The sequence below is a fragment of the Pagrus major genome, chromosome 20, assembly GCF_040436345.1.
Source record: "Pagrus major chromosome 20, Pma_NU_1.0".
Taxonomy (NCBI): Eukaryota; Metazoa; Chordata; class Actinopteri; order Spariformes; family Sparidae; genus Pagrus; species Pagrus major.
The window spans coordinates 23,484,218-23,505,195 of record NC_133234.1 but is presented as its reverse complement, the minus strand read 5'-3'; the positions used below and the strand labels follow the sequence as shown (position 1 = coordinate 23,505,195).

Genomic DNA, 20,978 nt, shown 5'->3' with positions numbered 1-20,978 from the left:
CGTGTTTACAATCACAACTACAACAAAGACAACTGTTGCTCCTCGTTATCGAATTGTATTTACACGTCCAGCTTTAAATGTGAAAATAACAGGTTTCTGCGGAGTACCTGAAGGCAGCATCGAGTGCATCCAAGGGAAACCGTAATAACCTTAAAAGGAGCAGCAACTTACACTGAGCGTTAGACAAACTACGAGACCACGATGTGACGTAAATACCGCTTAAAATACACGTAACGCTGACTTTTTGACACTTACGTGTAGTTTAGAGGACAACATACTAAATTTAATATAAAATCTGCTCTCCACAGGGAAGCCCTCGGGATCAGTTAGTGTTTTTTGGCGCCATCTGCCGGGGAAGACCAGCAGTTACCCGCCATCTTGTTTTAAACGCTAAAAGCTACATTATGGTCTGTCGCGCTAATACACGTCATAATGTGATGGTACACAAACACATCACACAACCAGAATCGATACGACAAACACCTGTTATGTGGTTAAATACCCACGACTACGTGTCATGGACATCATCGGGGGTATAGCTCAGTGGTAGAGCATTTGACTGCAGATCAAGAGGTCCCCGGTTCAAATCCGGGTGCCCCCTCTTTTCCACGCAGCCATCTCGACTCTTCGCTCTTTTTATATATAAAACATCACACGGTGAATGTGACTCCATTCAGCGCAGCTACCTTTAATATGGTGAAGTTATCTAAGTCTTAACCGCGCCATCTTGGAAACCACACCCTTCCTCACAGACTCTGTGAAGGGTGGAAGTAGTGATAATAATTAAGACTTCAAATATGTATTCTTATCTCTCACTCACCTTTATTTTTTTTCCATATACTTCAATGATTGTTTTAATATTCTTTACAAATATTACATTATTAATCCCATCATCATTTGGACCTTTACAGAATGGTATGTTCCACCTCCTCTACTTTCTACTGGACGGGCTATCATGCTAATTAGCACTTAGCACCATAGCTTCTAAGCTATGCAGAGACGGTTCATTATCTTTCTACCTTACTTTTTCATCATGTGTCGCCTCAAATGCCCGTTATATAGCTAATTAGTTACAAACAACACAGTTTGACTATGTTTTAACATTTCTTAATAAAACAAGTGTCTTTGCTTGCTATGCTAACTAGCTGCGTCACTGTGAATGCACAAGCCATGTTGGAAACCATACATTTCTTGACACCATGAGACCTGAAATATACATAAAATATGTATTCTTATGTTTGACTCACCTTTATTTTTTCCAAGTAACGTTACTTCAATGATTGTTTTACTGTGATTTACGAATATTAATGCTGTCCTCATTTGGACTATTCCCCCCTCCTTTACAGAATGGTACGTTCTACCTCTGGTTTCTGCTGAAGACGTTAAAAAGTTTTTTTTTTTAGCTTAATTAAGGTCTAAATACAGAAGTTACTGAAGCTACATACGCCTTAGTGTGCCTCCATCGAACTGTAAGTCATATATTGTCATAATTACTTGTTAGTTCATCATTTGCTAAGATAATTGGACTCTTTTTGTGGGCCATGTCCTGCTAATTCGGACCAATTAAGAGCAATTGACGGCAGCGTTAGCTTCTAAGCTATGCAGAGACCGTCCATTATCCTTCTACCTTCATTTTTCATCATTAGTCACTTGGAAAGAATGTTATATATTTAATTACAAGCAGTCATCATGCTTGTATGTTAATTTTGCTGGCATAACAAGAAATTTTGCTTCAAACACACATTACGGTGTCTTTATACTTCCTTTGCTTGTTATGCTAGCTGTGTTCCTGTTAGCTAGCTTGCTAATTAAAGCCTCTTTCTTGTTGGTGGTGTTGGGATAAAGACTTTCTTGGATCAATCTCTAGGATGAATGTGGTTGTTGGACTTTCTTCAAGTCTTATAGCTCCATCCTGTGGCAGTGCTTTATCTTGTCTCTTTGTCATCAGTCACTAATTGTTACTGGTTCTGTTTTAATTATGTTTTTCTGTCTTTGTTTTATTTTCATGTTATTCAGAAATCATATACAAGCACAGATGTGCAAGACATTTGTTCAATGATCTTGAGATTTACCTTTCAACCTACCAACTACTTCATTTTAACTATCAGAAATGACAGAATTGTCTTGCTAATAAGAAAAATATATATTATTTCAATCTTAACCCATCATGGCAAAGTTTAGCATCAAGGTAGGGTACCCAAATTTCCCCCCCAAAAAACAAATATGTATTATAAAATCACTTATTTGAGGTAAAATTAGAAAAAGAAATAAGGCTAGTGCCTGGATATTCAGTCTGGATATTAATTAGATGCAGATATTTTACCAGTATTAATGTGCATGTGAGCAAAACCAATGTAGATTAGCTTGTAAGTACCTTCAAGTGACTTTCCTCCAAGGTTTAAAATAAGTAAAACAGTTTGTTACCTGATGACACTCACCTGACAGTGACCAGAATATTTTCCAGTGATCAATATGTCTGGTTTGATGTAGGTCTCCACCATTTGTTTTCAAAATCTTCACCAAGCATGAGATCGATATCAACACTCACCACCAGCTTTTATTAGAAGACATTTAAACAGAAAGGTTCAAAGAAAACTCTCCTAACTCGACGCCTTTAAAATTCATTCAAACAATATTTCTCCAGAGAAGTTCAAGATGGTCATTATAATCACTATCAGTTATATAGCTAAATATCTGTTATAGTGAAGTCCACAGAGATATAACATGTTATGAACCAGTCATTGGTCGCATGGAAGTTTCATGAAACAAAAATAAACAGAATGAAAACAGAAACACATAGTTAAAGTTGAGCTGTACATTGGTTTGCAGTATGAAGGCTAGTTCGATTTTTTTCGTTCCCTGACATCCCCTTGCATTGATTGGTTTTGTACAGTTACACATCATTTTGCTGTACAGTCGGCTTCCTCTCAGACCCTCCAACCCTTGGATAATATGGCAAATCCCCTGTGTGATGGCAAAGAGCAAAATACACAGAGACAGCTGGAAAGAGCTACAGGAGCAGTTACAGTAAACACTGTCCAGCCGCCAAGGTTGGAGTAGGGACGTTCTGTGTCGATGGTCGGCCTAATAGTCCTTATTCATCATTCATCCCGTTGTGATACCTTTGCAGTCCTCTAGATGGTGTCCTTTCTTCTTCTGACCGAGTCTCGCAAGTCCACGACCCTTAGTAGCACTGCTCAGCTTCAATGAATCCTTCCTTTTCGTGACCCCCGAGCTCGACTTCAGCGTAACTGGAGTGACAGCCCTGGTTGCGGAACTTCATGGAGGGCCAGTAGTTATTGGTGCGTCGCTACGAAGAACAGACAGTAGTTGCTAAAGGCCAGGCAGCAGACAGACATGAGTGTGCATGTGGGATAACTTTAAACAGATAAAAAATAAACTGTTGACTCCACAGGATGTATGTTTGTTTTTTCTCACCTGCATGAGGTAGAACGGTGGAGCCACTGTGGGGTGGGTGTTGATGTAGTAGACAGCCAGTAAGGTGAGAATTACAAGCAGAACCAGCGCGGCAACCACACCTGCTATGATGGCTGTGTTCTCCGTTATCCCCTTATGGCTCGGAGGACCCGTCTGTAAATCTGAAAGGAAGGAAAACAGAGATTGTTGTCGGTGGTCAATCAGAATATTATCAAAATCACAGTATTGTCAATTTTGACATCCAAATCACAGAAGATTCAACTTTTTGATGAAGGTAAAATGTGAGAAACAACATAATAATGAAGTACTGTAGTGCTGCAGAGATGTCCCCGCCAACAAGTCTTGTTCTCCAAATGTAAGAAAACATGTTTGTGTGACACCAGACGGACAAAATTGGGCTATGTTTTTTTTTTTTTTTTTAACCATAGCGTGCAAAACTAACCTCAGCTCAACTTTATTGATATAGCACTTCACAGTTCATCCAAGAGAACAACAAAACAAAGGAAAGTTGACAAGCAGGAGACAAAGGATAGCAATCTGTGTTGCATTATTTGTTCGCATATAAAACTCTGACAACGGCAGCATAGTCAGTCAACCAATGAATTGACTAATGAGGCCTTAAACGGCCCTAAGCCAGCTTGTGAAAAATCATGGAGATGGTTTAAACGATAATTCCATTTTATTGGAACCTGGAAGTTATTTTCATAGCTTCAGTCTTTTGCTATCGATAATAATAACATCCTGGGAACAACAAATGCCGATGTGGCAGGAAATAAACAGTCAAATTTAGACAGGTTGGAAACCATCCGTGAAGTGAAGGCAAATTATCTGAACCGCTTTATTTGGAGGGTCACTCTGAAAGTCACCGAAAATTCAGACCCTTCACTGCACAGTGTGCACAGCTAAGTACAACAGGTCATAGATAGTTGGACCAGGAAGTAGTTCTATAAACTATGATGGAAATGATATTCAGATTAATCAACGATGAAAATAGGTGTTGGGAGCAGCCCTATTCATAACTTACAACAACATCAACAACAACAACTGTTTAATAGCACATATAATCGTGTAATACCATGATATTTTCTGAGATGTTACCGCACCACCAGAATCTAATACCCTAACCCTAATTAGAACATGTAATTCAATTACAAAACTCCAGTCCAGTTCAGTTTTCTCCAGACATTGTACCACCTGTCTGATTGAGATGAGCCTTCACTGACACACCTCGCTGTCTGTTTCCCCCCGTAGTGTCCTGCTTCTGAGAAATGTACCTCTAGTGACGGGCTGGTCTTCGAGCACTGCTGCAGAAGGTGTTGGACCTGGAGAAGAGTTGTTGAAGGAGCTCATGGATCCCTCAGGTAGATCCGGGTTGTAGTCCTCACATGTGCCTTTTGCCTGAGTGAACGCCCACAGCAATGACTCAAGAAAGAATGAAACAGCTGCTCATTTCTCTGTTGTATGAATGGGAAATGTATCTCACCTCTTCAGGGCAGTTATAATCTAACCACTCTTGCCTGTGCCGGTCGATACCGTCGGAGCACCTGAAACTCAGTGAGGACAAAATGAGAAGAACCTGGCGCTCTACGCTTCATTACAATAAATCTTTCAGAATTTCTTCCTACCGTTGAAGCGTGTTGCACCAGCCGCAGCCAGTCGTCAGGTTGGATGTCAGGCAGAGTTCGCAGGATGTGTGTTGAAGACAAGCTGGAGGAAACACGGTGTTGATTAATGAGGCGAGGCTGTCGTATAAATGTCAGTTTGTGAGGATACTTACTGGGCAGAGGGGTGAACTCAAAAGCAGATCTGCTAACAATCTTTGTGGTGTCGATCTCAACACGATGATACTCATAGATGGTACGATGCTTCAGATCTTCAAGACAAATGTAGAAAGTTAGTATGTTTACAAGATTTTGTTTGTTCAAAGAAATAATTACAATAACAACCACACAAAAAAAGAATCAATAATGACATTAATCTGAAGCTGCAGCTCTACTGTATTATAAGTAAAGTCTGGCTTCTCAAAAGAAACAGGTCAGTCTGACCTCTGAGAAGAGAACGTATTTTCTCATTGATCAGCTGAAGAGTCACAAAAGGCTGTCAGGATATAAATCCTTTTGTCCTGGATTAAAACACATTGATGCTACACACTGAGGATATATTCAGTTCTGGGCTCAACTGGTCTGTGATCAGTGAAACCTTAAAGCCCACAAAAGCTCAGCTAATCAGTGTCATCAGGTCTGAGAGGGTGGTTTGATAAGACAGCAACATAAGCAAACAATCCCACAACTGTCATCATTTGATTCAAACGGAAAAAGGTCCGATTGCTGCACTGAAATAGATTTTCTATTTCAAACCAGATAAGCTAAGACAAAAACACAAATACAGAAATATCTCATGTAGGAATATCGAAAGCTGTTTAAATTTGGTAGAACATGGTGTGTTCCTGTAGGTCCCCACTCATAGTAAGAAGCTGAATTAGAAAATAGGTTACTGACTTTTCATGGTTTCGATTATACGATGCACTCCAACGTGCCTCCCACCAAGACTGTAAAACCAGTCACCGCTCAGTAAATCTCATTAACGGATTAAGGCCTTGTCCACACATGCGTGGATATTTTTCTAAAAATGGATAATTTTCTCCTCCATTTAGCTTTGTTTCTTTGTTTTGCAAAATATCTCTGTACATGTGAGAATGCTTTTCAAATGCCAGGCCAGTCGGTGGCAAAAAGTCTGCCTCGACGGTAAATCAAACACCAGTGAAACGGTATAAAATCATCGATTGTTCAAAAAAGTTAAGTTGTAATCTTGTAATTTGACCGGACAGTGCTGACATTGGTGCTAAACAGTGTAAAATACCGCAAAATATCAGTATAGGTGACTGCAAGGCCTAAAAGGTAAAAAATAAAACATCAATAACTGAACAAACTTAGATTAGTGATCATCCAATGACAAGAACTTACATACATAAAATGTGCAGAATGTCCAAAGTCTTATCTTAATGCTCATACTGGATCTTTCTGTTGTCAGAGTATCGTGAAATCTTCTTGTTAAAAGTTGGTATTTTGTTCTAACAATAAAAGTTTTCTCTTATGGTGAAATCTGTATGAGGTTTAAACAAAAATATAACAAGAAATAGAAATAGAAGAGTTTTTGTCACAGTGACAGCAATGTATGTCTTTATATTTTAAAATCAATTGTGTAAAAAATACGACTAAAACATTTGGAGAACTGACCAGAGGGCTGTGAGGAGAGGAGGAACGCCATGAAAGCATCAGACAGTCCCACTTTCACTGGATGCTCTGTGGAGTTAATTTTCACCACCGGTACAGGGATCTGAAATAACAGCATTTTGTTTGAACATGACTAAACATGAGGATCGTTCCCCTCGTTAGTATACTCAGTATAGGTGATGCGGCAAACAGTTCAGTTTAAACCCATGGCTTACATCTCTGTAGTTGAAAACAATTGTTCCATTTTTGTGGAGGGCTGCCTGGAAAGTGAAAGGTCCTTCAGCCTCTCGGTCCTTTAGCCGCACTTTGTCCCACTGCACCACAAATAGATTACCTGAGCGGAGACAGACAACAGAGGCTGGTTAAAGAAAACCAGGAGCTCCATCACATGACAGACTTCACTGAGTAGCTCCCACTCACCGTTGTCCGAGTACCTCACTGTGGAGTTTTTGGAGAAGCTCGGGTCAAAGTTGGCCATGAGTGGAGCGACGTACTGTGTGGCAGTCAGCATTCGATGAGTAATCTCCCCCATGAAGATGAACCCTGAGGGGAGGGGACAGAGACGCAAGTACAGATGAGGGCTGGGCGATATGACTTAAAATAATATTACGATATATTTAATGATGATATAATGACTAAGTGGTAAAAGGCGAGAACAACAGTCTTTTAAGTTCAGAGAAGGCAGCATTTTAAATCAGGAAAAGACAACACTTCAAAATCTAAGATGATATTTAGTCTCTTATCACGATTAGCCGAGTAGCATTTAGGTTCAACTGAAGCAGGAATGTCGAGTATAACAAATAACTCTCTCATGATAAAGTCTGTGGGTTAAAAATGTAGGACATGTACAGCACGTCTTTAGGCAATTAAAGTCATCAAAAAATGAAAGCATTTACAATTAACCGGATTTATTATAGCCTGGTATGCTTGAATATTTCCCCAGGGTAGGACAAAGTCTCCTTCAGTACACTGGTAGATGTTCGATCTCCTGATTGGAGGAGCGAAGTAGATGAGTGTTGCTATGATATCGAGTAATGTAAGGTGAAACTCACCACCGGTCGCCACGATAATCTGTCTCAAATAGTGTCCATAAAAAGGGAAATCAAAAGAAAGTGCCACCCTCTGTGGAAAAGAAGAGATATCAGACATGGCTGGGTGTAAAGTTAGTTGGTTATGTATGTGTATGTGTGTGTGTTCATCTCACCGCTGCTTGTCGGTGCGTGTTGGACAGGATGCCGTGGATCTGGACTTGGCTCTTGTGCAGGGCGTTCAGATCCACCCACAGGTCTTGAGTCCGCCTGTCTGTTGGACCAAAACTCTGCCATCTGTAGTACCTCTGGGAGTCCTCCTGAGAAAAAGGGGACACTCATTTGCAAAGTGAAGTTTTCATAAGACACGATTTCATGGCGAGGCAGCTCAGAGTACGTTTAACAGCCATTGATTGATTCCTTTTCTTTTTTATTCATTTTACACAATATTTTGAAACAAAAAGAGACAGATCACCATCAATTATTGAATAATATTGAGAAAATCTTTGTCATATATTAGTAAGTAGGAATATTTCTGTGTTTGGGAGTGTTGGTTGAATAAAACAAGTGATTTGAACATCACCTTGGGCTGTTATAACAAGCCTTTTCACTATTTTATGAAAGCTTTTAGACAAAACACCTTAAGTTGATCAAAAATAAAATGTGCAGATTAATCAATATATCAATATTTCATATGAATCTAATCAAAAGAAAGTTAACCTCCCAAAAGATCTTTCAATGTGCACCCTTTTGTACCCATTTTTCCTAACAGATTGATCTCTTTCCTACACAAACCTCTGCATATTCCTGTTTGTATCAGCCTCATCAGCATTGATTTACATTAATAATTCCTTAAACTAGTCTAACATTTAATTCTTTCATTTGTTTTTTTTTCTTCTTTTCAGCCATTTACCGTGATATATTCTACGGTCCTGGTGTTGGTGAATCAAGGAGTCATGGGATGAATGTAAGGAGGTGTAAGGTAAGAAAAACAAAATTTTTTGAGACTTTTTCTTCACTTTTCACAATCTGAGAAGGGAACGTCACAAATTAAAGACATCCAACCAACCAAAAGTGGTTATGAGAGCAGATTGCTTTGTGTTAAGGGTTTGGTTGGGAACCACCGCACTAGACATCTGGGATTTATCTCATCTATTTCTGTCCACACAGTTCCACTTGGGGGAGCTGTTTACACATTACACACTGCGCTTTGACAACGATGGTCTGTGTCTTCGTACAAATCTCCGGTCTTGATGGCATTATTAATGCATGCCACAGTTCAAGGTGACAGAGAGCAATGGTTCTGGGGTTTAGTGTGGGCTCAGAAAGTAGAGCAGTTAAATGCAGCGCTCTCTCTGCCTCTCTGGCTGCTCCATATACAGCAAGTGACCCACTTTTTTCACCCATCTTCACTGCCTGACACCAGCCTGTGTTTTGTAGAGGAGGGTGTGGGATTTCTAGGTGAGGAGCAGGAAAAAATCATCCTTTTCCCTCACAGCTGACTGATTTACTGAGAAGATTCTGATTGGGCAGTAGGTGGAGGGAAATTGGGATCAGACCTCCCCAAAAACGGCAACAGCAGCAGTACAACAGGGCTACTTGTGATCTTGTCCAAGTGAGTCATTCACAAGCACACACACACATGCACACGCGCGCACAGCCACGCTTAGACAAACAGTGTAAGTTGGCAGGACGAGCCTCTCGTCTGTTTTCAATTTGAATTGTAGGGAGAGGGAAAAAAAAAAAAAATGTACGACACAATTTATTTGGGTTGAATTTTATTGAGGCTGATTCAAATGAAAGACGAGTCTGGGACATGAAGACACAAATAAAACCTCATCATACACACTCAAACAAACACACAAGCACAGACGTTTAAAAGGTAATGAATGGAAAATGGCACAGGACAAGTCCACCTCAAAGTCTAACAATGACCTCCACTCAGAGCTTCTCCAGCTTGGCAGAGTGAGAAGATTATTACCTCAACTGACCTTTCAGCACAGTATTATTACAATAACACATCCACAGAATGGCAAAAGCTTCTGCAAAGCACGCAAATAGCTTCCTGCCACCTGATGATAACCTAATAGTTTCACTTCATTAATTCAGCCTGACAGTGTGTACATGTTTGCAGGATGCTTGTTGGGAAGAGGAATATTTTGTCTTGTTTATCCAAAAAAAATCCGGAGCAAGTGACGTATCTGCCATGTTGACATCATTGTCAGCCAAAACAAAAGCTTCAGCAGCAGTTGCTAGGAGCAGTAAACAAAATGTTTTTCATGAAGATCTAAGACATATGGTAGTTTTCATGTCCCTAAATTAACTCAGAGCAACCTGCTACAGAATCCAGATGTCATTTGTGCCTAATTCCATGGGTGTATCTAGGCAGCTAGCAGTCTATGTAGGATGATGACCTACCAATTCTTCTCCATTGCACTGTGTCAAGAGTTCAGGCTAGCCCGATTAAGGGATGTGTCATCCATTGAGTTCAAGATAGTCCCAAATGGTTCCATAGAAAAGCTCAGGGAAGCAGCTGTGGGTTGATCTTTAACAGAGTTGGCGTGGTTAACCACACATACTGTAAAAAACTCTCTCCAAACCAACCGGCTAATGTTAGCATCTCTTTAGTAGAGTTGAGGAAGTTTAGACTTCATCCACTCAAGCCATACTTGTTACACAAACATTATATTTGCCAAACACATCATCCATCAAAGAGGCATTTTTCTCTTGTAAAAGTGAAGCATAATGTTCGAAAATACAAATAAAATAAAGCCTAAATCCAACCACTGACTTGATGTCCAAGTACATATTTCCAATAGTAAGCATCCAAAACGAAATAACATTTTCCATTTTTATTATATTACTAGGGCTGCTAATTTATTTCCATGTCTTGTACACAAGCAACAGATCGGAGACCTGATGTTCCTGTAGCCTCAGTCTGAACATACATGATCTCATCTCTAGTTATATAATAGCATTACATAATTAAAGTTACCGTGTAAAAATCTAAAATTAAATGAGTTACTATTCCAAATGTTGATGATCCCAAAGGTGTTACATCTGAATATATTATTTTCAATAAAAAGCTTGAGTGTTGAATATAAAAATGATTCTGTTGCTTTGCTTCTTTTCACCGTGCAGGATTTTTTTTTTTTTTTTGGGCTTATTTGCAGGTCAGCAAAGTAGTTGGGACAGATTTGAGTGCAGCACCATCAGGGTAGATGGCTTACAATGAGCTGTTTCTACACCTAGACAGGCTCCATCCACTGGCAATATGCGCTTTAATGTTAAGTGTTGTTTTTGATTGGGTCTTGTGTATGAATTTGCACCAACTCTGGTCTGCATCGCTGTAGACTGACCACGTCAAGACCAGACAAGAAGCCTTTCAGTGATGGATATTCAACTATATTTTTCTTATGACATCAAAGAAGGGCTCTAAAGTTAGAGTGCAGTGGTAATGTAACCTTAATCAGCCACATAAAATAGGGGAAATGAAAAAGCACCTCTCCCCCACCTATGTTACTTATGTGTGTTTCAGACATAATGTAACTGGATTAAATTCGTTTGTAGGACTTTATTGCCCAGTTTAAAAACAGTTGTCAAATTAAATAAGGTACTAGTTATTAGTTTGATGCAGTAAATCAAATAGTTACGTCACATTTTTAACAGGGTTACTAGTAATCTGTAACCTATTACGCCTTCCTTCTGCTGTCTGTGTGTTGCTGTTTTCAAAATCCCCGTCGCTACGTGGAAGAACAACTGGTCGCTATCAGTAAAAGCCAAAACGAGCATCAGTTGCCTTTTTTACAAGGATTTAGCTATTTTGATGCCAGGGCTAGCCTCCCCATGTGTAAAACAACTTGCTGCTCACATTATATTGCAGGCAGAGGCGCCATTGCTGCATTCTGTGTTTAACGCCAAGACGACTTTGATTGGTTTACGGAAATGCAAACAGGTGCAGCTTTGCGAGCTTTGCGAGCCTGATATACTCTGGCAGCTACAGTTGATGTACTACACAGACAAATCTATGCTCGTCAGCTGCAAATGACAAGTCTGCTTTTGTCTACCTTTGTTGGAAATCAAGGACATGTTTTTCAAAATATTACTAAGAATTTCAAGAGGGGATTCTGCCTTCGTCATCATGGTAAAGTGCACTTGTGCCGTGCTAGAATGGAAAGTTGAAAGGCGTAGCAAGACTGACCACGGGAAGCAGGACTTAGTAAAAGGTCGATTGTTTGGATCTCACCACTATGCGGGTCATGTTGTCAGGCAGGGTACTGATATCCACTCCTCCTCCTCCTCCTTCAGCCTGTGCGTTTCGAGCGTCTCTGTGTCTGTGTGGGGTCTGCTGGTCCCTCCTGGTTCTGTGAAAACCGGATGGATCCCCATCTGTCCGCAGAGGAGTCCCTCTCAGTGCATCTAGAAGAACACAGGCATCATGGTGACTGTGCAGAGTCAACACACATGTGAGGCCTGCGTGCAGAAACATCTTGTAAGATTGAGTCTACCAACAAACAGATTTCTCTTGAGCTCTGTGCAGTCCAGATGTTTTTCTTGCTGTGTTTTCATAATGCTTTTCTTCACCTGCTATCAACCATCAGATGGTTACACAGCAAATACAACACTTAGTTCCAGATTTAAGACTTTTGAGAAAAAAACAGTTGTTGAACCCTCCCCTGGATTTCAAAACGTGTGAAAAGAGCTAAAAAATCATCTAGTACAGTGCTATCTGTGGTCACATCTGCTCTTAATTGGTTGCTACAATGTGGATCATTAGTAAACAGACATAAAGTCCTTGTCTTGAGGTTTTAGAGCAGTAACTCTCACAGACAGAAAAATAAGAAAGTCAACTCACAAACCAAGAAAAAACGACTAATGAGTTCATTTTCTTTACTTCTGCCAAGCAGAAATAGTGCCATGATGTCTTTTTGATTACTGCATTTTTAAACTAATAATGTGTCCTGTGTTTTGGTTGGACATTAGGTGGTTAGTAACTAATTTTTTATCCATTAATGCAACCTTCATTTTGTGCCAGCATTCTTTATTGGCCAAGTATCCCTGTGTATGCACACAATGTATGTGTCTATGTGTGTATATTCACATCTCTGCTGACCACCTACATTTGTGTGGGTCATCTGCTCAACAGATCATAGATGGATGTTTATATTTTTTCGACATTTGCTTTTCTTGAGGAGGATATTTCCTTTCTTTTTGGACAGTAAACTGATCCATGACTCACTGTCCCATCCACATTTTGCGAGATCAGCACAACTGGACGGTCATTCAGCAGGCTGAAGGTTTTTTGCTGTTTTTCCTACTGGAAGAGAAGTTTAGGGATTAAATCCATTTTGCTCTCCTGATTTTATGTGAGCTATTAGTTTCACTAAAATGAGGATCTGAGAAACAGCATGTTATGGTCTTGTTGAGAGAGTGAAGGACCAGAGTCAGCCTGAGGTTCAGACCCCCCCCTCTCAGCCTCTTTCCTTTTAAATTGTATTGACAACATGTGGACAACCTGGATCCTGTCCACAGACTGTTTTGTACTTTTGGTCTGGAGCTGTTTTTCTTGGTTTGGCTTGCTCAGTTTGTTCTAATTAAAATGTTAATGCTGCAGCGTCCAGTGATAATTACGACAACAGTTTGCTTCCAGATTTGTGGCATCACTGAGGAGAAAGCTATTTCCTGTTTCAACATGACATTCCCAGTTTAGTGTGGAAAAACTTGCCTGGCCTACAGTGTACCCTGATCTCCACTCCACCTGATCGTCACTTTAGGCAGCTGTCATCACATTGATGCATGTTTACGTGTTTATCACTTGTTAAATTTGGTTTTAATTACTAAGTTGATACTATTTAAAGGGGGTGTGATGTCTTGATTGACAGCTGAGCTCTGCTTACGATTGTGTCTGGCGGGTCGACGGGCGGGAACTTGTTACCGCAACTCCAACACCAACACCTGATAGCTACTATGCAGACCCTTGCTCCAAACACAAGATGGAAGCACTCCTATCCTAGATATTTTGACTTCATTTATGTACAGTGGGAAGAAGTAGAGACATGTCGTCCATCTTTATATACATCTATGGGATGAACTGGAGCGTGGACCTTGAACCAGACCTCATCACCGAACATCATTGTTGCACCTCAGCCAGATTCCAAAATCTGGTGGAAAGATTGACACCAGAAAAATGGAGGTTGTTGCAGGCCCATGGTTTTGGGAATGAGATGTTTAACTATCACATAAGGGTGTAATATTTGGGTGTACGTGGTCGAAGGTTTTTGTTTATCCTGTGTGCTGAAACATAAATGGGTGATATGGCATCGACATATGGCCATGAATATTGAATATTTGGCATTTGGACTCAATTTGTTTTTTGTTAGATACAGCTGATTATCTTAGTTTTGACATTTAAAGGATTATAGCAACATTTTGGGAAGTTTCTGCTTTGTTTTTTTGCAGAGAATTAGATGAGACGCTCAATATCACTCTCATGTTTGTATGGTAAATATAATAATATATAATAATAGTATTAGCCAATTAGCTAATGGGGGAAACAAATAGCCTGGTTATAGCAAAATGTACCAAGCCTACAAGCAAGTAATTAACACATTATATCTTGTTTGTTTGAGCTGGACAAAAAAATCTAGTGTAAAATGGCAAGTTGTGGTTTTACAGGGAGGTTGTGTGTGGGACTACTTTTTTTTGCCAGGTGCAGTGACTCAAAGCCCTCATTGCATGAGGATTGCATAGAGTAAAATGAAACAACAAAGAGACAACGATAAAAAGAGACTTGAGAAACAAATTGGGACAAGATAGAAACATAGAGAGGTTATCACACACACAGGGGAGACTGCTCTAATGAGGAATCTTGTTTGATTATGCTGCAGCGGAAGCTATTTCCACAGCTTCCGAACAAGAGGCTCCTAATTGGGTCAGATTGGCAGCGCTCATCATCATCATCACAAAACAGCTGAGGAGGCGACAGACAGCAGGGGGAAGAGGAGCGGTAGAGACTGGAAGGGGCAGATCAGGGACTAGTTATTACAAACTGTCTGTCGAGTCCTTTAGGAGTACAAACATCCCATATACGACTGTGCACATATTTCTTCACATCTTTTACACTTTTTAGGTCACTTTCAGATTTTGCTTTACAAACTTCTTGTCAAACTGTCTGCATGTAGGCCTCGATGAACTTCGAGCGAAAAAAGGGCTAAAAAGAGACCCAGAGTGGGTCGGGCTTTGCGTTAGGACTGAAGTTGACCCCGGTAGCGTCAGGTCTGGCACACACATGTTCATGTGGAACCTGCACTGGGAATGTGCAAACTGGAGCAGAAATAGAAAACATCCTGGTTAATTTGAAAGACAGCCAGAAAAATACATTGACTAAAGTGACAGATGTGACAAATTTTCTGGTGAATAGTAGGTGGTTTAACTGTAAATATACACTATGATTAGAACAATCTGCGTGGAAATGATTCTGACATTCCTCTAAATTTAGACTATGCCGTGCCGCAGATATCCTGCTGTTTAATCCAACATATCTCACAGTGCCAGGAGAGCTGACTCTGGTCGGTTTATTTATGATCAACAAATATAAATCAGCTGTTTTGAGATGATTAAGCCTGCATGGCAGCAGAGTCCACTGTATCTGCCTCTTCAGATGTGTCTGCATTGCAGCAAGCACCTCTTGTGGGTGTTGGGAGTCACATCGAAGTAGGACACAGCATCGTGAGCACATGTACAATGTGTTACAGATATACACATTGTGTTCATTCATCCCTTTACTGTCTCCCACGAGTCTATTTCACATCCCCCTGATCTATTTCTCTCTTTGTGTTTTTCTAGAAATGTACAGTAGCTTTGTGACCTTATTTCATCACTTGTAAAGGTAACTAATACCTTTACCTTTTTAGTTACCATTTGTTGATGACATACATGTAAGAAACATTTTAGGTTGTATTTTTACTCTTTGACCGCTTTTGAAAGGCAGACACAGCTGGAGACACACCAGACTAAACTACAATCCTCAGCTGAAACAAAAGCTAAATGGTCTTTCAGCCTGTTCAACTGGAGGAAGTCCAGGGATGAAAAGTAAATTTCCGATGAAAGAAATATCTTTCTGGTTAAATACACAAAACTTTGAAGTTCAAGTGGAGTTCAGGATACATCAAGGACGCAAAGGAAAAAGAGAATTATCTGCAGGACCAACAGAAGAGAACACATGGCCAACATCTTTGCTCCAGAGACAGATACGCTGAAGAGAGCGAACCATACCGTCCAAACACAGCAGATGAGAGTTGATTAAATATCAAGACACAAACAAAGTCTTGACCCTACAGCAGGTTTTGTGTGCTGTTGGAGATGAGACACTGTTAGGTTGGGGTCAGCAAAAGCACCTGCAATCATCTGGCAAAAGAGTCGGACAGTAATCACAGCGCGAGGTCACTGTATGTCAGTGTGTGTCATCGCAATTTAGCACAGTGGTTTTTATTATTGTTGGATTTTAAAAAGGCGATCTGTATTAAACCCAGCCCGGAGCTTATGGCGTGGGAGGAAGTCATTTGGCACCTTTCACTCAGGAACAGCAGTAACCATAGCACACAATCACAAACACTGGCAGCTGGACTGATAAGGACCCCGAAAAAGAAAAGGGAAAATGTGGCGTTTGGATAAATATGGACACATGGATCAGGCTCAGAGTTTAGAAAATGTTTGATTTACTGTCATCGAATTGTTTTTGTCTGTTACAACTTGGATCATATTTTCCATTTTTAGTGCAGCTGACATGCAGCTCCAGGTCTGACAGTTGTGAGATGCTAACTAGGGTTGAGCTTTATTCTTGGAAGCTGTTACAGGTGAGGTCTTTGCTCAATAGTTAGTAAGAGCTGAACCGCAGAGTTACTACTAAAATAATAAGACCCTGAAGACATTCTTGTTGTCAACCTAAAAAAAAGTTTAGGAGAAAATATTGGTGTTCTGGCATTTTCAGCTCATTTCAGTCATTTGTCTGCAACTTTCAGACCCACCACAGACTATTGATCAGTGCAGCTTGTCAGATTTAGATCAGAATTGTCTGTTTATAACATCTAGCCTGAAATCTATTAATATCTGCATCAGACTGAAGCCAAAGTCCGTGTGAATCATGTTGTGTTTATTCTGTTCATAAACATAGCTCCCCGGTTCTTTTCAGGCCATCATCTTGATAACATCTGCTTTTAAAATCAGTGTTTTCAGCAGGTACATTGAATTGTTTTGGAATTAATCAAACCTGCTTAAAAGTTTTACCAGTTTTGTGTTTTTTTGTATGATTAATACCAAATGACATTGAGCCAGGAATCCTCCAGCTGTTGTTTTGGCGTTATGCCAAAAAGAAGATAATAAATCTCTGTAAGATTGCGACACATCTGGCTGTTTTCACTGGTTTACTCACACATGCTGACTAAGCTCCATATAGTGAATAGGGATCTTGATGACCTGCTGGACAATAGAGGTCATGCAGCAGCAACAATAGGATGATGTAGATTGGGGAAAGGTGTAATAAACTCCTTAGCTTATTAGTAGATATAATTATAACACAAGCAGTATGGATTTTCAGCTGTGTTAAGTTCAGACTGAAATATCTCAACAACTACTGGACAGATTTCTATTCATGGTCCCCAGACGATGTATTCTGATAACCTTTCCTCTATAGTGCCACCAGCAGGTTGACATTTGTCGTTTTTGAATGAAATATTTCAACTTTTGGTTTGCCATAAAGTTTGTTTCAGACATTTATGCCTCCCTCAGGATGAATTTTAATATCTTTAATCCTCTGACTCTCATGTAGCACCATCAGCAGGTCAACATTTCAGTCCAGTCCAGTATTTTGGTTTATGACCAGACACCTGCAAAATGACGTTCCCATTTGGGATGGGTGCGATTAGTTGACTAGTCAGTTAAACATTGCTATCCTTGCTGTTCAGCATCAGAAATACAAGGTTGATTAATTTACAGGTTTAAGTGAAATATTGACATAATTTGCGCTAAAATGTTCCTCCCATCCTCATAAAAAGGATGGGAAGATACAAAACACTCACATTATGAGTGAATTTCCTTTATGAGAATAATCATAAATATATAATTACATAAGTGACTTGAAAAAGCTATCTAGCTCCATAAATTAGTCATATATTGATTTCCTGATTTATTTTGAATGGCCACAAAGAGGAACCTGCATCTTTCCACTGTTTTCTGAGTGTTTTCTACTCTTAAACTAATTGACTTCCTTTTAAAAGCTAAATTAGTGTTTGGTCTTTGGTTAGGTTTAGGCACAATAACCATTTGGTCAGGGTAAGGGGGGAGGGGGGGGACATGATTTAGCTCAAAATGCTTGTTTTAATGCCATAAAAACAGCTGGAAATGTCCTTAAAAAATCCAGTGGTGTTACTTGAACTGCCAGTGGATGTTTGGCAGCGTTGTTGGCTTGTTATCAAGCCACCAAATGCTAAACCCATATGGTGAACTTGGTTAACATGTTATGTTTTTGCACATGATTGGTATTTCCAGATTTTAGGGTTAGATGTGATTTCCTTCATGCAGCAGATGCATTTAATGGCCTGTTCACACCAGTATTTATAACAGCACATTTTCATAATCAAAATCAGTGGATTTGCTTACACAGGTGAAGTACATCTGCATGAAACTTTTATGAAGAGTTTGACACACTGGAATTTGTGCTGTTGATGAATTGCAGACAGTGTTGACAGTGGAGACCTTTTGAGAGAGTCGACACAGCCATGCAACCAATTTTTATGTAACTCTGCTGGAGTATTAACTGCTCCACAAAAAAGATGTGGCATTGTCTGCAGACAGGCTTGAGACATCACCGAGCTTCCAGCACCGCTAATTTAGTCAAGAGCTGCTCCACTTTCTGGTGTGAGTAAGCACAAAAATGAAGTTATCAGTCTGTGGGAAAACAGCCCAAAATAGGGACCCTGCTGCACAACTTGAACTGAATTCTGAGTTTTTGGTATGATTTAGTGGTGAAGATGAGTGAGGACATTTTTCTGGACTTTTAACTTGTCTTATGTTAGTGGGGGTGTGTCTCTCTGGTCTGTCGGGTTGTCCTCTGCAGCACTAGGCCCCTGATCAGAGGATCTGGGACCACAGGAGAGGCCAGAGAAACTGGAGCACCACTGATTGTCGGAGGAGGAGCGGCAGAGGAAGAACGGGGGCTGGCTAAAAATAATATATCTCCAAGGAGAACAGAAATACATACATGCGACACACACACACACACACACACACACTGATAGGCAGGGGAGTATACAGCATACATATACAGGTGATGCGCAGAACAGCCAACGCACACATGTATTTTGGGAGATGAGTTAAAGTAAGATTGAAAAGCAAAAAACTTTCCAAATTAAAGTATTCTGGGCACAGCTGCTGCTCTCATTGACTTTTTCTACTTTTATAAAATGCCTGCTGGAATGAAAAACACCCATCCGAACTGAAATCACTGGTTTACCTCAAACACTTGTCAGCTAAGATGCAGGATTTCCGATCACAGGATTTGCATTTTTCAGACAAATGAACACCAGACAGTTGTTTTTTTCAAAGAGAAAAGAAGAAAAACGAAAATCCTTTTCATATGCTTCCTTTGGCTGGCAGAGAGAAATGTCAAGGGACCTGTTAGCTTCGTACGTACATACACACTCATGCAAATCCACCAGAAATGTGCACCAAAAAAAACTGTTTTCAAGATTTCCTGTTGCCAGAGTTGATGGCAAGAATTCAGGTCAGGTATTTTCTTCTGACCCGAATTCAGATATTTGCAAGCGGTCTTGTGCAGCACAGAAAGGCAGCCAAAATGTTGATAATATTAGAATACCTGTGCATATATGAAAAACAAGGGCTTACCTTCGTGCTCTTGAGCCCAGACTCTCCCCAGCTCAGCCTGGGAGAGACAGATGAGGAGAACAGCACAAAGCCCCATGTCCAGCCGACTCTTCTCCCTCCTTCCCCAACTCTTTATCACTCTTCTTCTTCTTCTTTGTCCCCTGTTGCCCCTCTCACTACGCTGGAAGAACGGGGCGCCTCACTCCTCCACTTCCCCGCCTTAACGCTGCTCCCTCTTCGCCTCTCTGCTCTCCCACACAACTGCTTTTTCCTCACCTCAGCCAAGGTTTACTGCTTTTCTCCCTCCTCTGTCTGTCTCTCTTCTCTGCTTTTGCTTCCCCGTTTGGCCCTCAGAGTAACTTCTGGGATGACAGATCCATGGCAGGAAAAGAGTTGACAAACAGCTGGAGTGTTGCAGAGTGAGGTGTTTTTGCTCTACCTTTACTGCAATTTTGTATTTTTCTACCCCTTAAATTACCCATTCACTCCCTCCTCTCTCCGTCTTTGCCTCTCTTTGAGTTCGTCTCTGATTCTCTCACTAACAGAGCTCTGGATTTTTATAAGACGTCCACAAAGAGGAAATATTTATGTATTGCTGCATTTTTTCTTTCCTTCGAAGCTAAAAAAAAAAGAAAGGGGGTTGGAGTTGGGAGGAGCATGTCTCCCCCATGTGGAAGCATGGTGAACCAAAACAAATGTGATGCTTTTAAATGGCTGACACTTGGAGAAATGTTTCCCATTTTGTTTGAAGAATGAGTACATGGATGAATACAATTTGTTCTTTTTTTCCTTTTACAACTGAAGACAGTTTTAGTAAGAACATGTTTTTTCTAGTTTACACAGCTGAGGATGTTGATAGATACATTACAAAGGATAACTGTTGGTGGTGTTGTTGAGTTGTCCGGGTGCAATTTTGAGATTATCATTAGGCACTGGCCCATTATGGGCCTGGCCATTCAGCTAATATGATATTTAGCTTTTTTTTAAATTCTTGATTAGATTTGTTTTGTTTCTGACTGTTGTATAATTGGATTTTAAAAATAATCTGCTTTGGCTCTGATGCAGCCGCCTCTCTCTGTTTTCAGAGCCCTGACGCAGGCTGACGGTCAGTTGGTGAGCATCTGTGTTTTGTGTTGTGTCCTGCATTGTTAGCACTAGTCGGCCCTTGTCAGCCCTTGCCTTTTCAGTAGTGGTCGGATGAGGCACTCAGTGAGAGAAATCGCTCTGATTGGCTGTTGGTCTCCACGATTTTGCCCGTTTAGTGCAGTTTCTCCCTGTTTTTTGCCACCACCTCTTTGTCAGAGCCATTTGCACCTTTTATCAGGCATATTCTTGATTAGAAGTGGCTGTATTAGCGAGAAAATGATATTATTTAACCTAACAATGGCTTGTATATCTG

At 40.3% G+C, this 20,978-nt stretch overlaps 1 protein-coding gene and 1 non-coding gene across 2 annotated transcripts; one reads left to right on the top strand and one right to left on the bottom strand.

Annotated features, from left to right (window-relative positions):
• The first annotated feature begins 529 nt into the window (after positions 1-529).
• On the top strand, positions 530-601 carry trnac-gca (transfer RNA cysteine (anticodon GCA)). Its single transcript has one exon. It is a non-coding gene; the product is annotated as a tRNA-Cys (tRNA).
• Positions 602-2,531: 1,930 nt separating this feature from the next.
• LOC141015626 (plexin domain-containing protein 1-like) lies at positions 2,532-20,028 on the bottom strand. Its single transcript, XM_073489762.1, has 13 exons — positions 19,601-20,028; positions 11,946-12,118; positions 7,876-8,019; positions 7,724-7,793; positions 7,092-7,214; positions 6,887-7,005; positions 6,675-6,774; positions 5,216-5,311; positions 5,064-5,145; positions 4,922-4,982; positions 4,713-4,836; positions 3,439-3,599; positions 2,532-3,310 (listed from the first exon to the last, which is right to left on the bottom strand). Exons 1-13 carry the CDS (start codon positions 19,674-19,676, stop codon positions 3,185-3,187), a joined length of 1,455 nt encoding a protein of 484 aa, XP_073345863.1. The 5' UTR covers positions 19,677-20,028; the 3' UTR covers positions 2,532-3,184.
• Between the last annotated feature and the right edge of the window lie 950 nt (positions 20,029-20,978).

Excerpts from the sequence above, each read along its gene's own strand:
- LOC141015626 (XM_073489762.1), bottom strand. The coding sequence starts at position 19,676 with ATGGGGCTTTGTGCTGTTCTCCTCATCTGTCTCTCCCAGGCTGAGCTG. Across the intron at positions 6,775-6,886 it reads TTGTTTTCAACTACAGAGAT|ATCCCTGTACCGGTGGTGAA; the intron begins GTAAGCCATGGG and ends CTGTTATTTCAG. Across the intron at positions 5,146-5,215 it reads TGAGTTCACCCCTCTGCCCA|CTTGTCTTCAACACACATCC; the intron begins GTAAGTATCCTC and ends TGTTTCCTCCAG.